A 12,290-nucleotide genomic window follows, 5' to 3' on the forward strand; every position below is an offset into this window, starting at 1 on the left:
GTTTATTATCAGCAAGCTAATACAATTTTGAATTATTTATTTTTAATATATAAGAAAACGTTTAATTAATATTTTAGATTTCTCTTTAAAATATCCATACTAAGAGAAAATGAAATAATTTTGACAATTATAAATTTTGGCAACTTTTGTAATTGAAGTATCTGTAATTATTTTTACAAAGTAAAAGAAACTGAAGTAGTGCTGTTATAAAAATATAGTCATGGTAATGAAAATATTAATATACTGTTATAATTATAAAAAATATTAATATACTATTAAATAGTATGAACTAAAACTTAATTGATAATGAAATAATGATTCAACTACATGGAGCAGTTACTTGGACTTCATGCAAATAGGTATAATAATTATATTTTTCTAGTTTAGACAAATATTTTTTTTAATAAAACATTTTATAGCATATAACTAATAATTAATCATTGTGAGGTAACTTAAGAAATACATTAAAAACCTTTTCTCTAAAGTCGCTCAGCACGAACAGTACACGGCATTGTCATCAGAGGGACGTACCGGAGTTCAGTTTCTCTCCAGAAAAAAAACCATTCAGCTTAAAATGAAATGCGCAGCGTTTCGAACTTGGAAGACAAAATTAATAAGAAATGCATCGTTTTACAATAACTCAAAGTGTTTAATATATAATAAAAATAAAAAGGAATTAAGCATATGTTTTATCGATGTCAGATATATAGACAATGATTAGTGGAAATGTTAACCATGAACAATTTAAAATAAAATTTCAATAATATTCTAAACAAGACCGTTTATATAAAAACATTACCTAAATATAAAAGAAGCAACATTTTCGGTCAAATATTAATACATATAAAATTCAATGTTGTAGACTATGTGCGACGTTATACGTGATACACGTAATTCTTAAGAATTTTATTCGTGCTCATTACAGATAATTTATTATTTTTTCATTTTTGTTAATAATGAATATCAAAATTTTATCTGTTCTTGATATTGGTGAATCATGGGAAGTATTATAAAATATTATTTATCCTAAAGTTTTAAAAATTTAAACGCATATTTGGCATTTTAAATTAACATAGGGTTAGCACCATTCAGACGGTTTAATATATATTATTTCGTTTGTGCAAATAATTTGTTGTTTTTTTAATGCCTCATATAAACAAGAAGTTATAATGCTTTGAAATAAACAATGATAAAAAAATAAACAATAGTAAAAAATAAAAAATTTTGAATATTTTTAAGCATTATAATTATATATCGCATGCGCGCGCGCATATCACACACACGCACGCACGCACGCACACATTTTAAAGTTGTGGTATAGAAATATTAAACCTTATATATTCAACAACTTAATATCTTATATATTTAATAAAAATCTAATATTAAAAATTAGAGAGTAACAATACTTGAATATGCTAAATGTAAATGATCATGATTAGAAACATTCTGAAAGTGTAGATATATAAATTAATTCTCGGCCCTTTTAATAAAAATATGTAGTTTATTTCCATAAAAATGAATAATCTTTCAATTTTTTTTACCTCTTCACTTCAATTCTGCAATATTAACAGATACAAAAATAGCGATTGATTGAAATTTTCATCCGAGTCCAAATGATCCACTCGTATAGTTGAGAATTAAATGTACGTGCCGAAAATTAAGTTGTACATCTCAGAACAGTTAAAGACTTTCAGAATATTACTGATCATATATGTCGTAGTCATTATTCCCTATTTGACACATACATTGTAATGAGTTTTATATATATAAATAATAGCAATTACGCATATATGTTATATTCTGCACAACAATGGTATAACAATTACCGATCGAAGAGCACCATGGTTACTTTATGACTAACAACTCCTTAAGTATTATTTCGATACAGCAACGCTTGCAGTTTTTAACTAAAGTTGGCCAGGTGTAGATTGCCGAAAAGCATACATTGCTAAACAAACGGAAAACTACATTCAGAAATATCTAACGCAGTATAACTCATGTTTACACTAAAGTATAACGAATAAAAATTTTTGGCTGTAATCTAGATTATTATAAATTGTTATATACCGATAATAATTAATGTCATTAAAATTTTAAAGAGGTGCCAAGTACAAAATGTGGAAGAAATGGCAGCTGTTCCATGCCACGGATTTGCAATCACTGATGTATCCCTGCTTCACCTTCAGCAGTATCCTCGGAATATTTTCGTACAAAATCAATGGTTCAACCTTCGAATCTTCTAAACAGCGTTACATTCTAGCAATCTTCATTCTTAGTGTTTTCAGTATTTACGTGCTAGTAATGCTCTATGAGATTAACATCGCTGGAACAATTTATATCGGAAGTGTACCTAAGATTCTTGAACGCAACTGCTTATACATATCCGCTAACTTTATGATGGTCGTCGCATACATTTTGAGCGATTCTCGAATGCACTTGTTCCAAACTATGATAAATGTCTCTTCAAAACTGCCTATCAATGCATATGAAAAATTATCTAAGTTGATCCATGCTAAGGATATCTTCGGTTTCTTCCTTCAAGTTATAATGGAAGTGATTTCTTATTCTAAATCGGATTTTACTTGGCACAAATTGCCTATATCGTACATTCATCTGATGGTATTGCAAATGGATATGTCGTATATGAATTGTGTTTGTATATTGAAGGCTTGTTTTAAAAGGATCGATGACAATCTAGTAAATTTGCGAGAATTCATCATGAACGATGAGCCGCATCTCTCGAGACGAATCTATCACGAGAACAAAAATTCATTCCTGTTAATGGAACTCAAAGCTTCAAAAAAGCAACATCTAGCAATTAACGATACAGTGCAGATGTTAAACATGATTTTCAGTCTGCACATCCTCACTACTATAATTATGACTTTTTCTCAGCTCACTTTTCATCTATATTATTATATAAAAGAGTGGGAAAGTAGCATATTTGAAAACAACATATTTAATATATTTTCTCATATATTTTCAATGATGCATATCACGATTCATTGTATAAAGATATTATTGATAGTATGGGCCTGTGAAACCAGTAAAGACGAAGCCATGAAGATTGGAATTACCGTTCATGATCTGCTTAACAATACCTCAGATAAAGAAATTACAGAAGAGGTAAATGAAAAAATAAAATTTAATTTTTATGTTTATCTGACATTTGATTAATGCAACTTTTTTATATTTATATAAAATCTATTAGTTCAATAATAGTTTTAGAGTTTTGTAATTAAGTGTGCTATAATCTCGGGTTTTGCAGTTGCATCTATTTTCTGTGCAAATATTGCATCGTGAAAATATATTCTCTGCGAAAGGTCTTAATGTGGATGTTACTCTTCTTATTGCGGTAAATGAACAATTATTTGCTTTTTAATTAATTCGATGTTTATTTTTAAATCTAATGTTTATTTTAAAATCTGATTTTAGATAGTGAGTAACATAACTACATATCTATTAATCTTAATACAATTTTCTATTAGTGCACATTTATGCAATGTTACGGCAGTAAATAATGGTACACAAACTTAATTAAAAAGAAGTATATAATTAACAACAGAAAGAAATTATTAAATAGTTAAGGTTTTTTCTTTTTTAACATAAGAATATGTACACATACATAGGATGTCTGGAAATAATCGCCAAATATTTCATGAGCAGGTAGAGCGGACTAAACTGAGTCGAAAAGTCCTTTATCATTTTGTAAGTATCCCCAATAGTTAACGAGATATTAATCTTTTTTAGAGATAGCCGCCGAATACTACTGCGAAGTGTATACGCCTACCGATCGTATGACGCGCAGGCCGTGGGGAACGGGAATAGCCTGGCAAGCGCGCCGTCCTATGAAGGCTTGCGGTGGTGTGCGCGGCACGGGGTGCTTGCCAAGCCAATCCCCAACTCCCAAGGCTCGCGCCAAATGATCGGTAGGCATATATACTTCACAGTAGTAGGTCGGGCGAGTGTGCTTTCTTTAAGTTAATATCTCATTAACTATTGGGGAAATTCACAAAATGATAGAGAACTTTTCGACTCAGTTTAGTCTATCTGCCCATGAAATATTTGGCGATTATTTCCAGATACCCTGTATACAAAACATTATATGATGCATTTTAGAAATAAGTCTTTAATATTTTACACTTCCGCTTATGTATCCTTTTAGCATAATAATAATAATAATGGTATAATAATAATAAACATATTTGTAAAAAAATGTTGTTTCGTGTATATTTATTAATTAGTTTAATTTTTATATCGTTATGAGTTGATATTATTTTAAATTTATTTTTAACATATAAAAAATATTCAATTAATAGGTATATCAGATCCCCAAAGTATTATTGATCATTCTGCGATAATTTAAAATTTAATATACGAATAAATATTAATAAAATCAATGTTTATATCAATGTTTTATGTCCATCCATAAGACATATAATTTTTAAAAAGAACTTCTTTATCATTATAAAAGTATACTTTTTATTACTAGCAATTGATGCATAGAATTTTATCTTTTTCTTTTATCTTATTGTTATTAAATCTTAAATATTAAAAGTCCGCTAAAGTTATTTCATAATATATTTTAAATTTTAAAATTGACTCTATTAAGATTATTCAATGAGTACCTTCTATTTCTTTTAAATAAATAAGTAGAATAATGTTCTTAATATCTCTGTAACAAGAATTGATAACAAGTTAAAATATACATATAAACAATAATAGTTTCAAACAATCGTTTTGAACTATGTAATTTTAAGATAATAGATTAAGTGATAATAGATTAAGAGATAATAGATTGAGATAATAGATTAACAGTTATATTTATTCGCATGCACATGATTATATTTTCATGCTTTGGCAAAAACATTCATTTTTAATTTGTCCACTATATTATAATACATCCTTTTTTATTATTAATATTACTGTTATTAATATTTAATATTTTTATAACTATTTCTTTAGCGCAAAGCAATTAATTTCACTATAACAAATGGAAATAAATTTAATTATAACGAATACTTTGTAATATCAATTAAGGAAAATTTGTTACATTGTAGTTTACAATACACAATACTAAACGTAATAATTATCGATCGAATATCATCATGGTTATTTTCTATTAATAAATGATTTCAAGGTAGTATTTCAAGGTAGCAACAATTTTACAGTTATTAACTCAAATTCTCTGAGTATAGATCAACGAAAAAAATTTATATTTAGAAGCAGTTAGAATTCAAAAGCTATATTCAGAAAGAAATTCTTACGGTAAAAAAATATATACTAATATTATATAATATAAAATATAATCATTTTGAGTAGTATATGATATAGCTTATAACGTAAATTATTGTATTCATATTGTAGCTACTAATGTTGAACAAAATTACACGAAGCTACTAAGTGTAAAATGTGGGAAAAATAGCAACTGTTCTGTGCTACGGACTTTCGATGACTGATCCTGTTTCACGTTTGCAACATTATCGGAATATTCTCGTATAAAAACAATGTTTCGATTTTCAAAACTTCTAAACAGCGTTATTATCAACTTGTTCTTTGTATTTTCTGCATTTACGAACTAGAAATACTTTATGGGATTGATATTGCTAGAACGATCAAATTTAAAAGCGTACCTAAAGCCTATTCAGTTGTGTAAGCGTAATTGTAAATGATTGTAGCTGCAAGAATTGAATGCAGTAGAATATTCTCCTCATATCTATTGGTCAATCCTTACAACTACAACTATTATGCTTACATAAGTGTAGAATGAGCTTACACTTGAGCGTAACTGTTTCATGTACTCGGTAAATTTCACTTATATCACGATCGTTACATATATTTTCAGTGATCTTCGAATGCATTTGTTCTAGACCATAATGAATATCTCTACGAAACCCATAAATTCGTATTAAAAGCTACCTAGATTGATCCATACTAAAGATATTCTCGATTTCATCTATTTAATTGAATATGCGATTCTCTAATAGAAATTCATTTCTGTTAATGGAACTCAATGAGTTAAAGAAACAGCCCTTGGTGATCAGCGGCACAGTGTAGATGCTATGATTTTCAGTCAGCTTTTCGCTGTTATATTTTGTTGAATTCACTTTAATTTAAACTTTTACATATTGCATTGAAAAAAAAAACGATACTAAACCAATTGGATAATCAGATTTATGAATTGTATTTATTAGTAATTATGATATATTACCCTATAAAAATGGCCTTGATAGTATTATAAGCCTGTGAGACTGATAAAAAAAACCAGGCCATAAAAACACTATCGTTGAAAACATTATCGTGATTATTATATACTTAATAACATTTCAGATGCGCAAATAAAACACGAGATAATTTTTTTAAAATGTATTTCTAACTAAAAGAAAGCTTGCAATGTGTATAATAGTAATCCCGTATTTAACTATAATCTCACGTGTTACAGTTATAGTTGTTTTTTTTGCAAATAATGCACCGAGAACTGCATTCTTCGTAAAGAGTTCGTTATGAATGCTACTTTTCTTACTGCAGTAAATGAACGAATATTTACTTCTTAATTAATATAGCTTATTTTCATAATTTTAATTTTAGACAGTTAATGTAACTGTATGTGCATTAATTTTGGTACAATTTTTTCACGCATTTTTGCGGAAGGCTTGCAAATAGTGTTACACAAATAATCTACTAAAAGAGATATACTAATTAATGGACGAAAAATATATTATTATATAGTAAAGATACTTTTTTTTCGGAATTATAAGAATATATATGTATAAATGTGAATGCATGTATACATGTGAATGATATCGTTTTGAACTTACTGAATAATCTATTTAGATAAGAAATTAAAACATTATTAATGTTAACATCAATAAGTTAAATAAAATATAGACGAAAATGTAGACGAGTACGCTAATATATAGTCGAAAGTTTTTAATATATAAGAAAATGAAATAAATTACAAATATGTATACATATAAATATACAATAGAAATTTCTCATACGAGAATAAAGGTACAAATATCAAATTTCAATATTCAATGTTATAATATAGAAATTTTGTATATACAATTAAAAATTTAATATTTAAACATTTTTTTAAATTATATTAAGGTTATTTTGAAAAAGTTATGACTTCATGTAGAGCACAATTAATTTGACATGTATGAACACATGATTTTTTAAATTATGTTCTGTTCTGTTATATTCTACACATCAAAGATAATTGTTACTGATCAAAGAGCACCGTGGTTACATTATTACTAACAATTGGCGATTTAGATATTGTTTCGCTGTTGAATACTGTTGCTACAGTTCGAATTGCCTACAGTTCTAAATAGAAACTGGTCAAGTGTAAATTAATAAATAATCCTTATTAAATAATCTTGAATCCTTATCGAATAATCTCTACATATAGAAAGAAATTCTTTCACAGTATGTTAATTCTAAAGTGTAAAGATTAATTCATTTTTGGACAATGTAATCTAAAATGCTGTATGATATAATTGTGGGAAATTCCTACTCTACCGATAATGATAAATTTGTCATTGAAATTTCAAAGATGCATTAAGTATAAAATATGGAAAAAATAGCAGCTGTTCCATGCTACAGATTTTCAATCGCTTATATATTCTACTTCACTTTTTGCAACATCGGAATGTATCTGTACAAAATCAACGATTCAAATTTCTTTCGAAACTTCTAAACAGCTTTACGTATTACCAACTATCATTCTTTGTATGTTCTGCATTTACGAACTAAAAGTGCTTTATGAAATTGATATTGCTAGAACGAGCAAATTCAAAAGCATACTTAAGACACTTGAAGTTTTTATACACGCGATAATTTCATCGCGATCGTTACATATATTTTGAGTAATCTTCGAATGCATTTGTTCCAGACCATAATAAATATCTCTACAAAACTGTCCATAAATTCATATCTAAAGGTGTCTACATTCATACGAAAGATATTCTCGGTTTCGTCTTTTTAAATTAGACACGCGACGTTCTTTTATAGTGAGATGAAATACGATTAACATAAAGTTATTGTATCGTATATTAATCTGATAGTATTTCAGATGGATATGCTATATGATTTGTGTATTGAAAGTTTATTTCGAAAGAATTGACGATAATCTGCTAAAGCGTGTGATAAACAATGAGCCATATCTATTGACACAAATCTATCACAAGCATAGATATTTATTTCTGTTAATGAAACTCAATGCTTGAAGAAACAGCACTTAGTGCTCAGCGATGTACATACTAAATATGATTTTTAGTCTGCAACTCCTCGCTACTACAGTTATGATTTTTGTCGAACTTTCACTTTATACTTTTACATACTGCATTGGAATATTGGCACAATAATAAACCAACTGGATAATCCGATTTATGATCTGTATTTGTTAGTGATTATAATGCATTATTCTATAAAAATAGTGTTAATAATATGGGCCTGACCATGAAAATTGGGACCATCATTCATAATCTACTTAATAATATTTCAGATACGCAAATAAAAAAGGAGGTAATTTTTTTGTAAGTATCTTCTTAACTAAAAGAAGTCTTTCAGAGTTAATAATGATACTCTTGTATTTAATCTCACGTGTTACAGTTGCAGCTATTTTACAAATAATGCACCGTAGAAATGCATTCTTTGCGAAAGATTTCGTTATGGATGCTACTCTTCTAATTGTAAGTGAGCGATTATTTGTTTCTTAATTACTTTAATATTTGCGTATTGTTTATTCTCATAAATCTGATTTTAAATAGTGGGTAACGTAATTATATATGCATTAATCTTAATTCAATTCTTATATACTATGCAATTTTGCAACGGAAGATTTGCAAATAATGTTACACAAATAATCTACTGAGAAAGTAATAATAAATAATTAATGGATCAAATATATATATATATTATTATAATATTGTGAAGTTAGCACCTCATTTTTCAAAAAATAAACTTTTCGTTATCGTTATATAATAAAGATATTTTCTTTTTTAGCGATATAAATATACATGTATATAAACATATATATATATATATGCATGTGTATAAACATATTTGTGAAAAATATCATTTTGAACTTATTGAATAATTTAATGATTTCGATAAGAGATTAAGACATTATTAATGTCAATATCAATAAATTAAAACAATTTTGAAATTATTTCTAATTTCTATATAAGAAAATGAAATAAATTATGAGTATGTATACATATAAATATACAGAAAAATGTCATACGGGAATAGTTAAATCTCAATAAATAAATTTTAAATACTCTATATATAATAAAAATCTAATATTTAATATTTTTTAAATTAATTATATAATTAATTATATTTGAGAAAGCTACCAATTCATGTAAAACACAGTTAATTTGACGTATGTACATATGATTTTCTGAATTATACTAGTTATGTTTTGTTTTGTTTTATTATACTCTGCACATCAAAAATGATGATTGTCGAAGAGCACCATGGTTACTTTATGATTAACAATTGACAACTTAGGTATTATTCGATGCTGCAATTGCCTACAGTTTTAAATGGAATTGTCTGAATGTAGATCAATGAAGAATACTTATCAAATAATCTTGAAGGCTGTATACAGAAAGAAATTCTCACTGTAAAATTTATGTGAATGCTAAAGCATAAAAATTAATCATTTTTGGACAATACATCTAAGTTGTTGTATGATATAAGTTATTGGAAACTTCTATTTTATCAATAATGATAAATATATCACTAAAATTTTGAAGATACACTGAGTGCAAAATGTGGAAAAAATGGCAGCTGTTCCATGCTACGGACTTTCAATCGCTTATGCATCCCTGCTTCATCTTTTGCCGCATACTTGGAATATTTCCGTATCGCATCAACGCTTCGACTTTTGAAACTACGAAACAGCGCTGTATTCTGACAACTGTCATTATAGGCACTCTCTGTATTTATGAACTAGGAATATTGTGTAGAATTAACATTATTGGAATCAAGTTTAATATCGTAGGTTTTACTTTTGAACGCAATTGTTTTTTTACACTCAATGGATTTATCGTGATTGTTACATATATTTTGAACGGTTCTCGGATGCACTTACTCCAAAATATAATGGAAATCTCTCTCAGACTGCCTCCTGATTCGTACCGAAAGCTATCTAAACTGATTCATGCTAAAGATATTTTTGGATTCTTTTTTTTAATCGGACAAACAACATTTTATCAGTTTATATTAGAGTTTAATAACATGGATAAGATTTTCGTACTATACATGAACTTGATAATACTTCAAATGGATATGTTATATATAAATTGCTTATGTGTATTAAAGGCCTGTTTTAAGGAAATCAACGATGATCTAACGAATTTGGGATAGATCGTAATGAACAAACCACATCACTTGAGGAGGATTTATCATGAACAGAGAAATCCATTCTTACTAATGAAATTCAAAACTTTGAGAAAGCAGCATTTGATTACCAGTGACGCCGTACAAATGTTGAATACAATTTTCAGTCTACAGCTTCTCGCTACCATAGTTATAATTTTTGTTGAGCTTACTTTCTGTTTATATTTCTATATATTTCATTGGAAAATTGATGCAAATATAAATCACAAAGTTTTTGATTGGTTATTGTTAACGTCTTTGATGTATCAGTATATCAAAATAATGCTGATAAGATGGGCTTGTGATACTGGCAACTGAGGCCATAGGAATTGGTACTACCGTTCATGAAATATTGAATGATATTAACGATGAACAAATCAAAGATGAAGTAAATAAAATAATTAGATTTGTACATTTTCTGAAGATATCTCGTGTGTCAAACTTTATACATTAAATCTGTGTAGTTAGTAATTATTTCTTAATCTTGTATATAATCATTATCTAATTTGATGTTTTGTAGTTGCAGCTGTTTTCCTTACAAGTATTGCAACGGGAAAATATATTTTCCGCTAAGGGTCTTATAGTAGACGCAACACTTCTCGTCGGGGTAAGTGAATTATTATTTGTTTTAAATAATGTGTATTGGTTATTTATATATAATTTTAATTTTAGATAGTGAGTAACATCAGTACATATTTATTAATTTTAATATAATTTTTAATTGCTAATCAAGTTTGTAATAGGGTTATAAACAATATTGCATAAACAATCTAATTAAAAAAACATAATCAAATTAAATAAAAAAATATTCTTTTCAATATTTAAACGTTTTTTTGTGTATGTTTTAATATTAGACACATGTACACGTAATAAGTGCATATAGAGACAAAACTTCATATGTTATATTTAATTGTAAAAATAAATCTTTACTGTGTGAATGTATTTTATTTGCTTATGTATGTCAAATATAATAAATATGTTTGTAAGAAATATGTTAATAACTTGAATTTAAAATTTGTTAGCGATAGCTTCGATTAGTCCTGTCTAATATTTAAATTAATTTAGATTTATTATAATTTTATTTTTCTCAGAACATGATAAAAGTGAAACATATTTTTGAAATGGATTTTATAATTAAAATTAATTTTCAAAAATAGCTTATTGAATATTTCTTTACCTTTTAAGCTAATTCATTTATTAACGATGATTAAAGGACATTTCATCAAAATGTAATGTGATTGATAAATTAGCGTGATAACATTGATGTCTTTCGTCATTATATTTTTTATTATTGCTAAAATAAAGGAGATTAGCTATCCTGCATGTAATTTATAGATTACGATCTGTTAAGAATTTCACCAAAGAGAATATATCGATTAATTTTAATCTAGATAAATAGTTAGATTAATCTTTATCAATAGCATTATACTTGTATTATTCTAGTTTCAATTTATTAACATTACATTTGTCACACATGTTTTTCACGATGTGATATTATACTTCAAAGCAATTGCGTAAATTAATACTTTAGTACACAATATTAAAAATAATATTATAAAATAAATTAAGTTTAATTTAAAATATTTTAATAAATTCACGAAAACAATATACTATAATATTAGCTGCACAAAACTCAAATATCAACAACATGTTTTGATCGAGAAAAAAATATTAATAATATTTTCTCATTAAACATGATATAATAAACTATATAAAAATTAAAAATCTTAAGTACCAAATTTGTATACGTGTGTGTGATATTATAAAAAATATATCCTACTAATGGATAATGTGTGGAAGATGTGTGTGTGTGGAGAATAAAATTTTAATCATTATTAAAATTATTAATCTTTATGAGCTATCAATGTATACTGTGAATTTATTGTTTCGTGTATATA

The 12,290-nt window shown here is 26.9% G+C and overlaps 1 protein-coding gene and 1 pseudogene across 1 annotated transcript; both read left to right on the plus strand.

The window, feature by feature from the left end:
* The first annotated feature begins 2,115 nt into the window (after positions 1-2,115).
* On the plus strand, positions 2,116-3,926 carry LOC108693529. Its single transcript, XM_018202533.1, has 4 exons — positions 2,116-3,126; positions 3,269-3,355; positions 3,436-3,523; positions 3,751-3,926. The coding sequence occupies exons 1-4, from the start codon at positions 2,116-2,118 to the stop codon at positions 3,924-3,926; spliced, it is 1,362 nt and encodes a 453-aa protein (XP_018058022.1).
* A 2,294-nt stretch (positions 3,927-6,220) lies between these two features.
* The window catches only part of LOC108693530, a 6,993-nt pseudogene continuing 923 nt past the window's right edge, over positions 6,221-12,290 (plus strand).

Source organism: Atta colombica, unplaced genomic scaffold (genome assembly GCF_001594045.1).
Source record: "Atta colombica isolate Treedump-2 unplaced genomic scaffold, Acol1.0 scaffold92, whole genome shotgun sequence".
In the NCBI taxonomy this organism is placed as follows: domain Eukaryota; kingdom Metazoa; phylum Arthropoda; class Insecta; order Hymenoptera; family Formicidae; genus Atta; species Atta colombica.